Genomic DNA, 18619 nt, shown 5'->3' with positions numbered 1-18619 from the left:
ACATTTTATGCGACGCCTCGAAGTGAGGCCGGAATGGCGGCGCCGGACCCGGACCCTCTGTCCTCGGGCCCCCTCTCCCTGGACCCGCTCTCCATGGACGACCCGGACCCTCTGTCCTCGGGCTCCCTCTCCCCGGAGATGTCCCCGGACTGCGGCGCGGTGGAGCTGGGCTTCGTGGAGCGGGCGGCGGCGGCGGCGGCGCGGCTGTTGGGCGCGCAGTTCCCCAGCAAAGTGGGCGGGCGGCCGGCGTGGCTCAGCCTGGAGCTCCCGGGCCCGGAGCGGCTGCGATGTGACGGGTGCGCGCGGCCGCTGATCTTTTTGCTGCAGGTTTACGCGCCGCTGGAGCGCGCCTTCCACCGCGCGCTGCTGCTCTTCTGCTGCGCGGCCCCGCGATGTGCGCGCCGCCGCTTCGTCGCCCTGCGGAACCAACTGGGCCGCGTGAACGACTTCTACCCGGCGGAGCCGCAGCCCGAGGCCCAGGCCTCGCTCGGGCCTCCCCCGGGGCTCCGGCTCTGCCGCGTGTGCGGCGCCTTGGGCCCCAACACCTGCTCCCGCTGCCGCCGCGCCCATTACTGCGGGGAGGAGCATCAGAGGGCCGACTGGAAGGCGGGACACCGAGCCCAGTGCGGCACAGCCGGTGAGTGAAGGGCCGAGCGGCCTCCCGCCCATTGCCCGACCCACCCTGACCATCTCACCTTGACCATCTCCCGGTGTCGGCTTTAGGTGCAGCGGGCGACGACGGCGCTTCCACCCTGAACGTGCTGTTTCCCGAGTTGGAGCTGGTGATGGAGCGGGAGGACGAGCAGGACGAGTGCGGGGAGACACTGGCGGCGGCGGGACAAGGTCAGTGACGGCCAGTAACGGTCAGTGACGGTCAGTAACGGGACGGTCAGTGACGGCCAGTGACGGTCAGTAACGGTCAGTGACGGCCAGTGACGGTCAGTGACGGTCAGTGACGGCCGGTGACGGTCGGTAACGGTCGGTGACGGCCGGTAACGGCCAGTGACGGTCGGTGACGGCCGGTAACGGCCAGGGACGGTCAGTAACGGGACGGTCAGTGACGGCCAGTAACGGGACGGTCAGTGACGGCCAGTGACGGCCAGTAACGGGACGGTCAGTGACGGCCAGTAACGGGACGGTCAGTGACGGCCAGTGACGGCCAGTAACGGCCAGTGACGGCCAGTAACGGGACGGTCAGTGACGGCCAGTGACGGTCAGTGACGGCCAGTGACGGCCAGTAACACACAACCTTCCCCCAGTCGCACATCGTCAACGTTCATTTAAGAATTCCTGATAAAACATGGCTCTTAAAGTTTGAAGCAGTTATAGAAATGCAGCAGTAAAGTTGGTGTCGTTGACTTCTGCTCCCGATAAATGCCGAATTATGTAAAACACTCGAGTTTACAATTTATTATCCGTGATGTGTTTCTATGATTGCAGCGTGAAACATTGGTTTAGGTTGGTTCCCTTTGCACATAAATCCTTGTTTGTTCTCCCGCCCGCGATGAGCTGGATCGCACCTGTGCTGCCCGTGGCACCTTGTTTGGGTGTTGGACGTTCGTCCTGAATGTAACTGGGCTGAAACACTGAGCCTCGGACGAGATTGGGTTGGGGGGGTGGGGGGGCTGCTGTTTTAGGTTTTGGTAACAGCTATTGTGTTCAGTTTGCATGTCCGAAGTGATGGAGGAGAAGGTGCTGGAAGCCATGGCAAAACATACAACAAATGAAGTTCAGATTTTTGCTAAATTTCAGAAGAGGATCGCGCTGGCTCCTGATCAGGTCAGTGCCCAACAAGTGCCCCTTGCAGGGAGATCGGGCTAGATTTCTATGAAATCAGATTTCACTGTTTTCTGTCTTTCTTAAGAGCACAAATGAAATGTATTGAAATTATTTACTACTCTAGTATCACTCTGAAACACTGAACAGTGGGATAGGATGTATTCCTATTTCAAAAAGAATGCATTAATTAAATGGCAGATCATGTCTTACTAACTTGACCAAGTTTTGTGATGAGATAAAGTAGAGCAGTGGATGTTGTTCACATAGATTATAGTAAGGCATTCATTTAGGTCAAAGCAAATCCTGTTAAAGGTACTTGCTACATCTGATTAATTCACAAAATGCTGGAGTAACTCAGCAGGTCAGGCAGCATCTCGGGAGAGAAGGAATGGGTGACGTTTCGGGTCGAGACCCTTCTTCAGACTGATGTTGGGGGTGGGACAAAGGAAGGATATAGGTGGAGACAGGAAGATAGAGGGAGCTCTGGGAAGGAGGAGGGGAAGGGAGGGACAGAGGAGCTATCTGAAGTTGGAGAAGTCGACGTTCATACCACCGGGCTGCAAACTGCCCAGGCGAAATATGAGGTGCTGCTCCTCCAATTTCCGGCGGGCCTCACTATGGCACTGGAGGAGGCCCATGACAGAGAGGTCAGACTGGGAATGGGAGGGGGAGTTAAAGTGCGGGGCCACCGGGAGATCAGTTGCGTTAATGCGGACCGAGCGCAGGTGTTCAGCGAAGCGATCGCCGAGCCTGCACTTGGTTTCGCCGATATAGATCAGTTAACATCTAGAGCAGCGGATGCAATAGATGAGGTTGGAGGAGGTGCAGGTGAACCTCTGTCTCACCTGGAAAGAATGTTTGGGTCCTTTGATGGAGTTGAGGGGGGAGGTAAAGGGACAGGTGTTGCATCTCGTGCGGTTGCAAGGGAAAGTGCCCGGGGTTAGGGTGGTTTGGGTAGGAAGGGACGAGTGGACCAGAGAGTTGCGGAGGGAACGGTCTCTGCGGAACGCAGAGAGGGGAGGGGATGGGAAGATATGGCCAGTGGTGGGGTCCTGTTGTAGGTGACGGAAATGTTGGTGGATGATATGTTGGATCCGCTGGCTGGTGGGGTGGAAGGTGAGAACGAGGGGGATCCTGTCCTTGTTGCGAGTGGGGGGATGGGGAGCGGAGCTGCGGGATGTAGAAGAGACCCTAGTGAGAGCCTCATCTATAATGGAGGAGGGGAAGCCCCGTTTTCTGAAAAACAAGGACATCTCGGAAGCCCTAGTCTGAAACACCTCATCCCGGGCGCAGATGCGGCGTAGACGGAGGAATTGGGAGTAGGGGATAGACTTTTTGCAGGGGACCGGGTGGGAAGAAGTGTAGTCCAGATAGCTGTGCGAGTCGGTGGGCTTGTAATAAATGTCCGTCACTAGTTTTTCTCCTGTGATGGAGATGGTGAGGTCCAGAAACGGGAGGGAGATGTCAGAGATAGTCCAGGTATATTTAAGGGCAGGATGGAAATTGGAGGTGAAGTGTATAAAGTCAGTGAGTTCTGCATGGTGCAGGGGACCGGGTGGGAAGAAGTGTAGTCCAGATAGCTTGCAGGGGACCGAGGACTAGGGCTTCCGAGATGTCCTCGTTTTTCAGAAAACGGGGCTTCCCCTCCTCCATTATAGATGAGGCTCTCACTAGGGTCTCTTCTACATCCCGCAGCTCCGCTCTTGCTCCCCATCCCCCCACTCGCAACAAGGACAGGATCCCCCTCGTTCTCACCTTCCACCCCACCAGCCAGCGGATCCAACATATCATCCACCAACATTTCCGTCACCTACAACAGGACCCCACCACTGGCCATATCTTCCCATCCCCTCCCCTCTCTGCGTTCCGCAGAGACCGTTCCCTCCGCAACTCCCTGGTCCACTCGTCCCTTCCTACCCAAACCACCCTAACCCCGGGCACTTTCCCTTGCAACCGCACGAGATGCAACACCTGTCCCTTTACCTCCCCCCTCAACTCCATCAAAGGACCCAAACATTCTTTCCAGGTGAGACAGAGGTTCACCTGCACCTCCTCCAACCTCATCTATTGCATCCGCTGCTCTAGATGTCAACTGATCTATATTGGCGAAACCAAGCGCAGGCTCGGCGATCGCTTCGCTGAACACCTGCGCTCGGTCCACATTAACACAACTGATCTCCCGGTGGCCCAGCACTTTAACTCCCATTCCCAGTCTGACCTCTCTGTCATGGGCCTCCTCCAGTGCCATAGTGAGGCCCGCCGGAAATTGGAGGAACAGCACCTCATATTTCGCCTGGGCAGTTTGCAGCCCGGTGGTATGAACGTCGACTTCCCCAACTTCAGATAGCTCCTCTGTCCCTCCCTTCCCCTCCTCCTTCCCAGAGCTCCCTCTATCCTCCTGTCTCCACCTATATCCTTCCTTTGTCCCACCCCCGACATCAGTCTGAAGAAGGGTCTCGACCCGAAACGTCACCCATTCCTTCTCTCCCGAGATGCTGCCTGACCTGCTGAGTTACTCCAGCATTTGCAGTTATTTTCTTATGCTACATCTGATTGCTGGCTTTCAATGATCTGTCTACGACAAAATAAGAAACAATGGGCAAGTGGAGCGGGCAAATCTTCACTCTGCTCTGCCACCTTTGAACATCAACATTTTCCAATTTGACACCATGTAAAGATACTCTGCGCTCTGTTTTGTGTACCAAAGGGAACAAGCTAGTACCGTACATTAGAGTCAGGGTTAACCCTAACCCACTCACTCAGCCAAAATGTAGCTTTAGATTGGGAATCATTAGAGCCTAAATACCAATCCTTGTGGTGACTCACCGATCCCAGAGTACCTGCAAGAGGGATATTTTATACTTAAGGATAAGTGGGGAGTCCAACCACACATCTACAGTACTCATTTTCCATTTGTTCAATGCTGCTTTTTCTATGGGCTCCATTGCCTCAAGACCTTCACATAGACCTTGCAGCACAAGAGGCTGTAGTCTGGTTCATCGCATACATTCTCTTTCAGCTAACATGACTAGAGTCATACAGCATAGAAACAGCGCCTTGGGCCCAACTTGCCCACACTGAACAAGATGCCCCATCTACACGGTCCTACCTGCCTGCATTTAGCCCATATCCTTCTAAACCTGTCCTGTCCATGTACATCCAAATGTCTTTTAAACATTGTGATAGTACCTGCCTCAACTACCTCCTCTGGCAGCTCATTCCTTATGCCCACCACCACCCTTAGTGTAAAAAAGAGTTGTCCCTCAGTTTTCTGTTAAATCTTTCCCCTCTCACCTTAAACCTATGTCTACTGTTTTTGATTCCCTGACTCTGGGTAAAAAACTAGCCCTGACCCTCTGATGAACTTATGCACCTCGATAAGATCATGAAATTTTATGGACCTTTGTTCCAGTGCCTAAATATTTCAGGAATACTGATTAAATCTGAAACTACACCAAGCTGAAGGGAGATTGTGTCTAAGCTTCATTTTAATGCGTTGTAGGTGCTGCGTTACTGTAGAGGAGGTAGTCCATTGTGGATATCTGGCGATAACATTCCCACAGACAGCGACATCCCAAATTGTGCATGTGGGGCAAAGCGTGAATTTGAATTTCAGGTAATAATTGTATAAGAAAACTCTAATGTGCTATCAGAAATTCGGATGGTTTGGTATCTGATTTACCAGATAATTAGCGTTTGCCATGCTGGTTCCCTTTAAACACACTATGTTTCCCATTTGTGCACACCTTCCCACCTTCCTGTACTCCCTTCTCTGGCTCCCAGATCATTATAATGATATTGTCTTGACGTGTTAAAAAATTAAATTAAGAGTGTTGCATTGTTAATAAAAAATAAGATCTAATAGTCCAGGAAGTTAACTATCAAATACCTGAACATGCTGGATTAATGTGAGCTTGATCTATCTGTTTAATTATTGCTCCATAACAGATTGTAAATTGATGATTAAATTAATGGAGCCAATTATTGGAGAGGCAGCTTCTTGGAATGCAAAAATTAAATATATCAACCCTTCATTGGAACTGAGAAAGTGAAAATATGTTTTTCTCACTTCCTCAGTTCAGATGCAAGATCATCAACTGAAAACTGTTTCTTTTCCAGACATGCAGCCTCATCTAAGTGTTTCCAGCATTTCCAGCAGCTGCAATTCTTTCTCAGGCAGAATGAGAAATGTACTCCAAAGAAGGGTTTACATGTTAGAACTGCTCTTGTGCTGAAGAGATTTGGATTAACATTGCCATCACTTGTACCAATTGGATAATGTGAAATAACCAGGCCAAAAAATGACAAACACAAACACACTGATTGAATTAAAAGAACATATAAATCAGCTGAAATAAACCATAGCCTCTACAAGCCAATTTGTCATTCAGTCCAATCATGGATGATCTAATTGAACTTTAACTCTGCTCCCACTGACTGAATAGCCTTTCACCCCTTCCTTAAAAAACATGGCCTTTGCTTGTTCCACCCTTTGAGAAACTAAGTTTCAAATACATTACCTCAGGAAAAATGTTATCTCATGGTATATGCACCATCCTCCACTTTTAAACAATGACCCCATGGTCTAGATTCTTCCAAGAGGAAATATGCAGTTGACATCCATCCTGTCACGACCATTCAGAGATTATATTTTTTTGTTGTCTTGAACATTGAAGAGTGTTTAACTACCACAATACAAATTAACAACTCATTTATCAGTATAACTAAATAGTTTGGGGGGGAACTGCAGATGCTGGTTTGAACCGAAGATAGAGTCATACAGCATAGAAACAGCGCCTTGGGCCCAACTTGCCCACACTGAACAAGATGCCCCATCTACACGGTCCTACCTGCCTGCATTTAACCCATAAAATAAAGAAGCGTGAGTTTTATAAATTTAATGAACTCAAAAAAGTTTAGACTAGCTTACGTTAGATTAGATTAGGAAAGGTTAAACTAGATTAGGTTAGTTTACATTAGGTTTATATGGCAACAAATAAATAATATTCAATTTTTAAAAAGAGCTTGAAATATTGAAATATATAACGTAGGTATACAATTATTTATAACAGAAAAAATACAGTGACCACCACTGGGGGAGAGAGAGAGAGGGGTGGGGGGGGGGAGAGAGTTGGGGAAAACGTGGGGGGGGGGTGGAGGCTGAGAGTCGGGGTGGAGGGAGCAGTAGGTGAGAGCGGGAGCACGCGGAGGGGAACGGTGTCAGATAAGAACAAACACAAGTGTAGTTGTTGTTCAGAAGCCCCGCATCCCCAGGGTGAGCGGCGGCGAGGAGGGAAGTTTCACTCGTGTTTGTTCTTATTTCGCTGCGTTAGAGGGAGACGGGGCCGGGGCCGGGGCCGGGGAAGAGAGTGGAGGAGTGGCGCAGATCTCGCTGGCGCTGGGAGAGAGAGAGGGAGCAGCACCCGCAAGTGGCGACGCTCCTTCACCGGACCCTCTGACACCCTCCCGCTCTCACCCGCTGCTCCCTCTACCCAGATTCTCTCTTTCCCCCCCCCCCCCCCCCCCTCTCCCCGGGGTGAGCGGCGGCGAGGAGGGAAGTTTCTTTGGGTTTGATGTTTGCAAGGGGGCGCTGCGATCTCTCGCCTTGTCCCGTCTCTGGGTCTGTGGCGAACCTTCGCCGGCAGCTTCTGCCTCCAGTTCCTGCCGCCTAAGAGCTTGCTGCGGGCCATAGTTTGGAGATCCCTGCTCTAAACCCTTCCTATTCATGAACCTGTCCAAATGTCTTTTAATTGTTGTACCTGCCTCTCTGGCAGCATATTCCATTTAGCTATCACCTGTGTGGAAAAAGTTGCCCCTTAAATTTCCTATTAAATCTTTCGCCTCTCCCCTTAAATCTATGTCTGCTGGCTCTTGATTCCCCCTACTGTGGGTAAAAGATCCTGAGTATCCCCCTCATCTTAAATACCTCTATAAGATCACCCCCTGATTCTCCTGCACTCCAAGGAATAAAGTCCTAGTCTGCTCAACCTATCCCTGTAGCTCGGGCCCTCGCATCCTGGCAACATCCTCGTAAAGTTTCTCTGCACCCTTTCCAGCTTAACAACATCTTTCCTAAAGAAAATAGTAATCTGCAATCCAGCAGAAAAGAAAATGAGATCAGAGCGTGTTGCTTTGTTTTGGATAGATTGTTAAACAAAATCCACCTTGTGCAAAGTTCCCAACTTAGGGTGCAAGGTTTATTTCACCAAGTGTGAACAAATGAGGCTTTCATTCCAAAAAACAATGGATAATTTACAAGTGCTTGTCATGGTGGACAGGGAATGAATTATTTGCATTGATCTTTCTCATAGGTAATGCCGCAATTACTGAACCATCTGAAAGTGGATCGCCTTGGAGAAAGTTTGGACTGGGGAACTCTTGTTGTTTACACGTGTGCACAAAGCTGTGACCCTGGAAATGCGTACATTCTCGAATTTATCTGGAAACAGGATTTCTCTGCAGAATAGGTCTAATCATTTATTGCACAAGGACAGAACCATCATTTCAGTTTAAGTATTTTCAAATGGAATATAATTTATTGCTTTTCCTCCACTAATTCCTCACCACCTCCCTCCTCCCAACCTTTTGTAGACAGTTACTTTAATGGGAAATGTCTGTTTAATCTTACTTCCAAAAATGTATGGAGAACATTTAGCAGAGAATTAGCTGACATTGCACCGTTTGTTTATTTAAAATTACTGAATAAACTGACAGTCCCATTTTGTAAAGGGTAGTTTTATGAACTGAGAAATATTGTTAAGAATGCAGAGAAATGCTGCAGTTGTCGTGATTTGATCATTTAAAATGGAGAGAACAATCCCATGCGTTTATAATGATTCACCTTTTGAATTAGAATATCTAATCGAGTGGCAGGGAAAACCTATTACAAAACTGGCAGAGGCCACCATGCTCCTCAAACTACTACTCTGAACCTGTTCTCTGCTCTACAGCACTCCCCAGGCACTGCCATTTACTATGAAGGACCTGCCTTCGTTTGACTTACCAAAACGCAACACTTTGAACATATCTACATTAAACTCCATTAACCATTCCATCGCCCACTTGTCGAACTGAACTTTAGTGTCATCAAAGATAGACACAAAAAGTTGGAGTAACTCAGTGGGTTAGACAGCATCTCTGGAGAAAAGGAACAGTAACGTTTTGGGTCGAGACCCTTCTTCAGACTGAGAGTCTGGGGAAAGGGAAACTAGAGATATACACAGTGATATAGAACAAATGAATGAAAGATAAGCAAAACAGTGACGATGATAACGGGAACATGCCATTGTTCGCTGTGGCCTAGGTGAAAGACGAGTTACAATGACAATAGACAATAGGTGCACGAGGAGGCCATTCGGCCCTTCGAGCCAGCACCGCCATTCAATGTGATCATGGCTGATCATTCTCAATCAGTACCCCGTTCCTGCCTTCTCCCCATACCCCCTGACTCCGCTATCCTTAAGAGCTCTATCTAGCTCTCTTGAATGTATTCAGAGACTTGGCCTCCACTGCTTTCTGAGACAGAGAATTCCACAGATTCACAACTCTGACTGAAAAAGTTTTTCCTCATCTCACTTCTAAATGGCCGACCCCTTATTCTTAAACTGTGACCCCTGGTTCTGGACTCCCCCAACATTGGGAACATGTTTCCTGCCTCTAACATGTCCAACCCCTTAATAATCTTATACGTTTCGATAAGATCCCCTCTCATCCTCCTAAATTCCAGTGTATACAAGCCTAGTCGCTCCAGTCTTTCAACATATGACAGTCCCGCCATTCCGGGAATTAACCTAGTAAACCCTACACTGCACGCCCTCAATAGCAAGAATGAGACACAACAAGACTGCTTTGAAGCTAGTACAATGACTTGGGTGGAAGAGGGACGGAGACAGGGGACACGAGAGAAATCAGTATCACTGGGAGATAAGGACATTGTTGCATCTCCTGTGGTTGCAGGGGAAGGTACCTGGGGAGGCGGTGGTTTGGGTGGAAAGGTACGAGCTAATCAGGGAGCTGCGGAGGGAACGTCCCTGTGGAAGATCCCTGAGGCAAACCACTAGTCACAGGTCTCCAGTCCAAAGATCGCCCGACAATACCAAATTGTTGATAAACCACCAACAGCAATGGGCTCAGCACTGAAACCCGAGGCACACCATTAGTCACAGGCCAATGGGCCCAGCACCAAACCCTGAGGCACACCACTAGTCAGAAAATACCTGGTTCTCAAGAAGATGAGAACCAAAGTTCAGAGAGGGCAGTTCACTAATCTTTGTGAAATTAAATGACTTTATTAGAAATGTAATAATTTGAGACATTTATTTTTACAATTGCAATGTGGCAGGCAGTTTATTCAAATTACCTGCTGAGTGAAACATGTTCAACAGTAGAGGTCAATTAAGATTGTGCTTTTATGTAATGTTCATAGTTTGCTTGCAAGAGGAATTCAAAATACGAGTTGGATCTCAGTGTCACAAGATGATCTGACAACAGCAAGTCCTTTATTTCTGGCAAGTAGTGTTTCAGCTCAACGTCTAAAATGAAACAAATGGTGAAAAATAATTAGTGGACAAGTCACATAGTAATGAGATCAAGTGCAGCAGATAGAGCAAGGAATAATCGTACGGACACAGAGTGCTGGTAGCATCCCTGGAGAACATGGATAGGTGACGTTTCACAGAGTGCTGGAGTAACTCAGCGGGTCAGGCAGCATCTGTGGAGAACATGAATAGGTGACGTTTCAGATTGAGACCCTCCTACAGTCTGATAAAGGTTCCTGGCCCGAAACGCTATCTGTCCATGTTCTCTGAGGATGCTATCTGATCCGCTAAATTACCCCAACGTTTTGTGTATTAACCAGCATCTACAGTTCTTTCTTTCTACATAAGGAATAACCCTTCCAGTGACCTGTCATTAAAGTACAATTATTTCCTTGTTTCACAAACTAGGTTACTTCCATCAGTATTCATGTAGACAATTGTCATGGTTCAAGCTTCATTCCAGACCTTTGCGGTTGACCAAGCTGATAATCCTCAGTAGAATGTGCCCAGAGTTTACAAAACTAGGTTGTAGATAGACTCTTTCGTGGAGCAGGGTGTCCAGATCGAGGGAGCACAGGTTTATGATGATCTGAGTGTTAAGTTCTTCAATGTTGTGAATATTTGGAATTATTCTGTTCAAAGGCATTTGGACAAGTATCTGAATAGGAAAGGCCTAATGTGGGCCAATAGGATAATGTTGGTTGATACGGACAAGATGGACTTCACAAGCCAGTTTCTGTGGTGTATCTATAATTTTAGGTCGATTCATTTAAATTAGAAATTAAATAATTGTACAGGATCACAAATAAACCAACTTGTTACTGCAAAGTGTAAGGTAGAAAAAGGGTGCAAGACCAGCATTTCACTGCAGATTGATTTAACGAAGGCAACACTCACCTTCATCCATGAGCTTTTCAATTACTTTTATCAGCATTGTCTCCTTGGCAGCTTCAACAGGATCATCCTTTGGACTGAAAGACCAACTGAAAAAGCAAAATGTCATTTGGTTACTTGTGGGAGTCTTCAGCCAATAGACAATAGGTGCAGGAGGAGACCATTTCGCCCTTCGAGCCAGCACCGCCATTCAATGTGATCATAGCTGATCATTCTCAATCAGTACCCCATTCCTGCCTTCTCCCCATACCCCCTGACTCCGCTAACCTTAAGAGCTCTATCTAGCTCTCTCTTGAATGCATTCAGAGAATTGGCCTCCACTGCGTTCTGAGGCAGAGAATTCCAGATTCACAACTCTCTGACTGAAAAGGTTTTTCCTCGTCTCAGTCTAAATGGCCTACCCCTTATTCTTAAACTGGCCCCTTGTTCTGGACTCCCCCAACATTGGGAACATGTTTCCTGCCTCTAACGTGTCCAACCCCTTAATAATCTTATATGTTTCAATAAGATCCCCTCTCATCCTTCTAAATTCCAGCGTATACAAGCCCAGTCGCTCCAGTCTTTCAACACATGACAGTCCCGCCATTCCGGGAATTAACCTAGTAAACCTACGCTGCACGCCCTTAATAGCAAGAATATCCTTCCTCAAATTTGGAGACCAAAACTGCACACAGTACTCCAGGTGCGGTCTCACTAGGGCCCTGTACAATTGCAGAAGGACCTCTTTGCTCCTATACTTGTTATGAAGGCCAACATTCCATTGGCTTTCTTCGCTGCCTGCTGTACCTGCATGCTTCCTTTCAGTGACTGATGCACAAGGACACCCAGATCTCGTTGTACGTCCCCTTTTCCTAACTTGACACTATTTAGATAATACTCTGCCTTCCTATTCTTACCACCAAAGTGGATAACCTCACACTTATCCACATTAAACTGCATCTGCCACGCATTCGCCCACTCACACAACCTGTCCATGTCACCCTGCAACCTCATAGCATCTACCTCACAGTTCACACTACGACCCAGCTTTGTATCATCTGCAAATTTGCTAATGGTACTTTTAGTCCCTTCATCCAAGTCATTAATATATATTGAAAATAGCTGCGGTCCCAGCACCGAGCCTTGCGGTACCCCACTAGTTACTGCCTGCCATTCTGGAAAGGGACCCATTCATCCCCACTCTCTGCTTTCTGTCTGTCAACCAATTTTCTATCCATGTCAGTACCCTACCTCCAATATCATGTGCTCCAATTTTGCCCACTAATCTCCTATGTGGAACCTTGTCGAAGGCTTTCTGAAAGTCAAGGTACACCACATCCACCGACTCCCCCCGTCAATTTTCCTCGTTACATCCTCAAAGAATTCCAGAAGATTAGTCAAGCATGATTTCCCCATCGTAAATCCATGCTGACTCGGAACGATCCTGATACTACTATCCAATTTTGTCTTTTATATTTGACTCCAGCATCTTACCCACCAGTGATGTAAGACTAACTGGTCTATAATTTCCCGTTTTCTCTCCCTCCTTTCTTAAATAGTGGGCCAACATTAGCTACCCTCCAATCCACAGGAACTGATCCTGAATCCATAGAACATTGGAAAATGATCACCAATGCGTCCACAATTTCTAGCGCCACCTCCTTAAGTACTCCAGGATGCAGACCATCAGGCCCTGGGGATTTATCAGTCTACCCAACACCATTTCCTGCCTAATGTGGATTTCCTTCAGTTCCTCCGCACCCTAGGATCTCTTGCCAATTGAATATCTGGGAGATTGCTTGTATCTTCCTTAGTGAAGACAGATCCAAAGTACCGGTTCAACTCGTCTGCCATTTCCTTGTTCCCCATAATAAATTCCCCTGCTTCTGTCTTCAAGGGACCCACATTTGCCGTGACTATTTTTTTCCTCTTTACATACCTAAAAAAGCTTTTACTATCCTCCTTTGTGTTATTGGCTAGTTTACCCTCGTACCTCATCTTTTCTCCCCGTATTGCCTTCTTAGTCATCTTCTGTTGCTCTTTAAAAGAGTCCCAATCCTCTGGCTTCCCACTCTTCTTTACTTTGTTGTACTTCTCTTTTATTTTTATGCTGTCCTTGACTTCCCTTGTCAGCCACGGGTGCCTCTTACTCCCCTTAGAACCTTTCTTCCTCTTTGGGATAAATTGATCCTGCAACTTCTGCATTATTCCCAGGAATACCTGCCATTGCTGTTCCACCGTCTTCCCTCCTAGGGCCTCCTTCCAGTCAATTCTGGCCAGCTCCTGCCTCATGCCTTTGTAATATAAGAAAATAACTGCAGATGCTGGTACAAATCGATTTATTCACAAAATGCTGGAGTAACTCAGCAGGTCAGGCAGCATCTCGGGAGAGAAGGAATGGGTGACGTTTCGGGTCAAGACCCTTCTTCAGACTGATGTCGGGGGTGGGACAAAGGAAGGATATAGGTGGAGACAGGAAGATAGAGGGAGATCTGGGAAGGAGGAGGGGAAGGGAGGGACAGAGGAGCTATCTGAAGTTGGAGAAGTCGACGTTCATACCACCGGGCTACAAACTGCCCAAGCGAAATATGAGGTGCTGCTCCTCCAATTTCCGGCGGGCCTCACTATGGCACTGGAGGAGGCCCATGACAGAGAGGCCAGACTGGGAATGGGAGGGGGAGTTAAAGTGCTGGGCCACCGGGAGATCAGTTGCGTTAATGCTGACCGAGCGCAGGTGTTCAGCGAAGCAATTGCCGAGCCTGCGCTTGGTTTCGCCGATATAAATAAGTTGACATCTAGAGCAGCGGATGCAATAGATGAGGTTGGAGGAGGTGCAGGTGAACCTCTGTCTCACCTGGAAAGACTGTTTGGGTCCTTTGATGGAGTTGAGGGGGGAGGTAAAGGGACAGGTGTTGCATCTCGTGCGGTTGCAAGGGAAAGTGCCCGGGGTTGGGGTGGTTTGGGTAGGAAGGGACTAGTGGACCAGGGAGTTACAGAGGGAATGGTCTCTGCAGAACGCAGAGAGGGGAGGGGATGGGAAGATATGGCCAATGGTGGGGTCACGTTGTAGGTGACGGAAATGTTGGATCCGCTGGCTGGTGGGGTGGAAGGTGAGAACGAGGGGGATTCTGTCCTTGTTGCGAGTGGGGGGAGGGGGAGCAAGAGCAGAGCTGCGGGATGTAGAAGAGACCCTAGTGAGAGCCTCATCTATAATGGAGGAGGGGAAGCCCCGTTTTCTGAAGAACGAGGACATCTTGGAAGCCCTAGTCTGAAACACCTCATCCCGGGCACAGATGCGGCATAGACGGAGGAATTGGGAGTAGGGGATAGACTTTTTGCAGGGGACCGGGTGGGAAGAAGTGTAGTCCAGATAGCTGTGCGAGTCGGTGGGCTTGTAGTAAATGTCCGTCACTAGTCTGTCTCCTGTGATGGAGATGGTGAGGTCCAGAAACGGGAGGGAGATGTCAGAGATAGTCCAGGTATATTTAAGGGCAAGATGGAAATTGGAGGTGAAGTGTATGAAGTCAGTGAGTTCTGCATGGGTGCAAGAGGTAGCACCAATGCAGTCGTCGATGTAGCGAAGGTAGAGTTCGGGGATGGGGCCAGTGTATGTCTGGAACAGGGATTGTTCGACGTACCCGACAAAGAGGCAGGCGTAGCTAGGGCCCATGCGAGTGCCCATAGCTACGCCTCTGGTTTGCGATCCCACTCGCAACAAGGACAGGATCCCCCTCGTTCTCACCTTCCACCCCACCAGCCAGCAGATCCAACATATCATCCACCAACATTTCCGTCACCTACAACGGGACCCCACCACTGGCCATATCTTCCCATCCCCTCCCCTCTCTGCGTTCCGCAGAGACCGTTCCCTCCGCAACTCCCTGGTCCACTCGTCCCTTCCTACCCAAACCACCCCAACCCCGGGCACTTTCCCTTGCAACCGCACGAGATGCAACACCTGTCCCTTTACCTCCCCCCTCAACTCCATCAAAGGACCCAAACAGTCTTTCCAGGTGAGACAGAGGTTCATCTGCACCTCCTCCAACCTCATCTATTGCATCCGCTGCTCTAGATGTCAACTTATTTATATCGGCGAAACCAAGCGCAGGCTCGGCGATCGCTTCGCTGAACACCTGCGCTCGGTCCGCATTAACGCAACTGATCTCCCGGTGGCCCAGCACTTTAACTCCCCCTCCCATTCCCAGTCTGACCTCTCTGTCATGGGCCTCCTCCAGTGCCATAGTGAGGCCCGCCGGAAATTGGAGGAGCAGCACCTCATATTTCGCCTGGGCAGTTTGCAGCCCGGTGGTATGAACGTCGACTTCTCCAACTTCAGATAGCTCCTCTGTCCCTCCCTTCCCCTCCTCCTTCCCATATCTTCCTGTCTCCACCTATATCCTTCCTTTGTCCCACCCCCGACATCAGTCTGAAGAAGGGTCTCGACCCGAAACGTCACCCATTCCTTCTCTCCCGAGATGCTGCCTGACCTGCTGGGTTACTCCAGCATTTTGTGAATAAATCATGCCTTTGTAATTCCCTTTGCTATACTGTAATACTGACACTTCCGATTTTCCCTTCTCCCTCTCAATTTGTAGAGTAAAACTTATCATATTGTGATCACTGCCTCCTAATGGCTCTTTTACCTCGAGTCCCCTTATCAGATCAGGTTCATTACACAACACTAAATCCAGAATTGCCTTCTCCCTAGTAGGCTCCAGTACAAGCTGTTCTAAGAATCCATCTCGGAGACACTCCACAAACTCTTTCCTGGGGTCCATTACCAACCTGATTTTCCCAGTCTACCTGCATGTTGAAATCTCCCATAACCACCGTAGCATTACATTTGCGACATGCCAATTTTAGCTCTTGATTCAACTTGCACCCTACGTCGAGACTACTGTTTGGGGGCCTGTAGATAACTCCCATTAGAGTCTTTTTACCCTTACAATTCCTCATTTCTACCCATACTGATTCTACATCTCCTGATTCTATGTCACCCCTTGCAAGGGAGTGAATATCATTCCTCACCAACAGAGCGACCCCACCCCCTCTGCCCACATGTCTGTCTTTTCTATATGTTGTGTACCCCTGAATAATCAGTTCCCAGCCCTGGTCCTCTTGTAGCCATGTCTCAGTGATTCCCACAACATCATACTTGCCAATGTCTAACTGAGCCTCAAGCTCATCCACTTTATTATTTATACTTCGCGCATTTAAATACAACACTTTAACTTCGGTATTCACCTCCCCTCTCACACCGGTCACAATTGGCCCTGACATTACTCTCTTATCCCTTCTAGAACTTCCCTTCCCATTCATTCGAGCGTCCTTTGCAATTTCTCCTCTATTTGCTTCCCCTTTAACTCCATCTTCATATTCCCAGTTTGTCAATCCCTCCCCCCCACTACTTAGTTTAAAGCCACACTTGTACCACTAGCAAACCTGCCTGCCAGAATGTTGGTCCCCCTGCTGTTAAGGTGTAACCCGTCCCTTTTGTACAGGTCATCCCTACCCCAGAAGATATCCCAGTGGTCTAGAAATCTAAATCCCTGCACCAGCCCCACAGCCATACACTCATATCCCTGATCTCGCTATTCCTGCCCTCACCAGCACGAGGTACAGGTAGCAGTCCAGAGATAACCACCTTCAACGTCCTACTTCGCAGTCTTCTTCCTAACTCTCTAAACTCACGTTGCAGTATCTCCTTCCTCTTCCTCCCGACGTCGTTCGTGCCCATGTGCACAACTACTTCTGGTTGATCGCCTTCCCTCGCTAGGATGTTCTGAAGCTGCTCCGTGATGTCTTGAACTCTGGCACCAGGGAGGCAACAGACCATCCTCGAGTCCCGCCTACCGCCACAGAATCTACTGTCCGTACCTCGGACAATGGAGTCACCCACTACTATGGCTCTTCTGACTTCGGTCTCCCCGGTCGAGCTTCCTTGCCTGGGTTAGATCTGCCAACATGTCTGCATTGCCCTTGCGTATTCACCGACTGTCAGAACAAGCAACCTCTTCATTGCAAGTGATCCCATTCAGCCCCTCAGATACAGTTGGAGTGGATACACTGTAGAACGCTTACAAAATTAAATATCTAAACTTGGGTTTGAAAATTTACGCTTGCACCGTCTTTCCCATCTCCCAAACATAGGTCCCAGGGCTGAGAAATAATCATGTTATTGGCCATTCAGTTTCATTGGGTGTTGACTTAGTCAAATCATTAGTTTGGAAATGAGCAAAAGAAACAACAGAATTGAAAATTGAGAAACTGACACAAAATGCTGGAGTGACTCAGCTGGTCAGGCAGCATCTCTGGAGAACATACATAGGTGATGTTTCTTGTTGGGACCCTTCTTCAGTCTGACCAACATCTACAGTTCCTTGTGTCTCAATTGGAAAAAGACGGACAATAATACAAGCAGAGAAGAAACTGATTCCAAGCCGCACATACTCATCTTTCTGGATAGCTCGACTGAAGATCTCCAGTTTCAGTGCATCAACACCAACATCAGCAGTAAGGTTGTCCTCCTTTACAAAGAAAAACATTGGCTCACTAATTTAATTGCATATTGTTACCCTTCCCAAAGAAACAACTTGTGGTTGCAACCTTTTTTTTGGATGTCCTGAGATGGTAGAAAAAAACATAAATATATCTCGCTTTTGAGGCTGCAATTAGAAAGCCAAATATCACTTAGAAAAATGATGTTGGCACTTAACGAATCTAAAAGTATAGCACAGAAAGGAATACATAAAGCAGCACTACTGCAGTGGCTGGGCAGTGTAGCACGTCCTGTAATGGCAGCGCACACTATGAGGCCATATTATCTTATCCTCTGAAATAGAAAACATGAAGCATAATTAGGAACAGAGGTACTGATTGCTTAAGACAATATTAAAGCTGCATGCACAAGTTTATAGCACTTCTGATTAGAAATTATCAGCAGCAACCTGTTTACACCAATCAAGATCCATTTCATCATTAATGCAATTTTAAATTCCCATCTCCTTTTTCCCCTCTGAAAGATTCATTTGTGCAAGTGTCAGTGCATGGATTGTCTCACCAGTCCCTCACGGAGCCCATCTCGAAGCATCTGCAGCCTGTTTTATAAGGAGCACCACAAATCGTTCTCTAACCCACACAATACAATTTGCAACATTGAGACCGAACTTTCTCAAAAATCAAGAATAGTTGTCACATGCTCCAGATTTGAACTAAAGGAGAACAATCTCTATTTACCAGAAGGTTAAAAAAAATTGGCATGTAATTGGTAATAATTCTGACTAATTTCTACCATGGACTTATTTTCTAATTGAGTTTTGCACTAATGCTTTTGTTTTTGCAGTCTTTGCTTCGTAGAACGTGCAATACATGTCTAATTTCCATTTGTGTGTGTGTTGGATTCTATGTGCCTGATGCTGCTGTGCTATTAC

General features: G+C 47.9%; 2 protein-coding genes across 5 annotated transcripts in view; one reads left to right on the top strand and one right to left on the bottom strand.

Moving 5' to 3' along the window:
* Window positions 1-10: 10 nt before the first annotated feature.
* Window positions 11-8501, top strand: pdcd2 (programmed cell death 2). 2 transcript variants are annotated; one of them, XM_078405721.1, is made up of 5 exons: window positions 11-637; window positions 724-843; window positions 1664-1779; window positions 5282-5395; window positions 8091-8501. In XM_078405721.1, exons 1-5 carry the CDS (start codon window positions 34-36, stop codon window positions 8244-8246), a joined length of 1110 nt encoding a protein of 369 aa, XP_078261847.1. In that variant the 5' UTR covers window positions 11-33; the 3' UTR covers window positions 8247-8501. The 2 variants fall into 2 exon arrangements, with proteins under 2 accessions (XP_078261847.1, XP_078261848.1); XM_078405722.1 differs by lacking the exon at window positions 5282-5395.
* nup133 (nucleoporin 133) overlaps window positions 6364-18619 on the bottom strand; it is a 67558-nt gene continuing 55302 nt past the window's right edge. The window contains exons 24-27 of one of the 3 annotated variants that reach the window (XM_078405719.1): window positions 17640-17716; window positions 11214-11299; window positions 10139-10310; window positions 6364-6404 (exon numbers count right to left, since the gene is read on the bottom strand). In XM_078405719.1, coding sequence (XP_078261845.1) covers window positions 10174-10310; window positions 11214-11299; window positions 17640-17716 — 300 coding nt within the window. In that variant the 3' untranslated portion in view covers window positions 6364-6404; window positions 10139-10173. Of the gene's footprint in view, window positions 6405-10078; window positions 10311-11213; window positions 11302-17639; window positions 17717-18619 lie in introns of those variants that run through there. The other 2 variants (XM_078405718.1, XM_078405720.1) reach the window with 2 other exon arrangements.

The sequence above is a fragment of the Rhinoraja longicauda genome, chromosome 9, assembly GCF_053455715.1.
Source record: "Rhinoraja longicauda isolate Sanriku21f chromosome 9, sRhiLon1.1, whole genome shotgun sequence".
Classification (NCBI taxonomy): domain Eukaryota; kingdom Metazoa; phylum Chordata; class Chondrichthyes; order Rajiformes; family Arhynchobatidae; genus Rhinoraja; species Rhinoraja longicauda.
The sequence above is the reverse complement of the archived record's forward strand: the minus strand, read 5'-3'. Positions and strand labels throughout refer to the sequence as shown.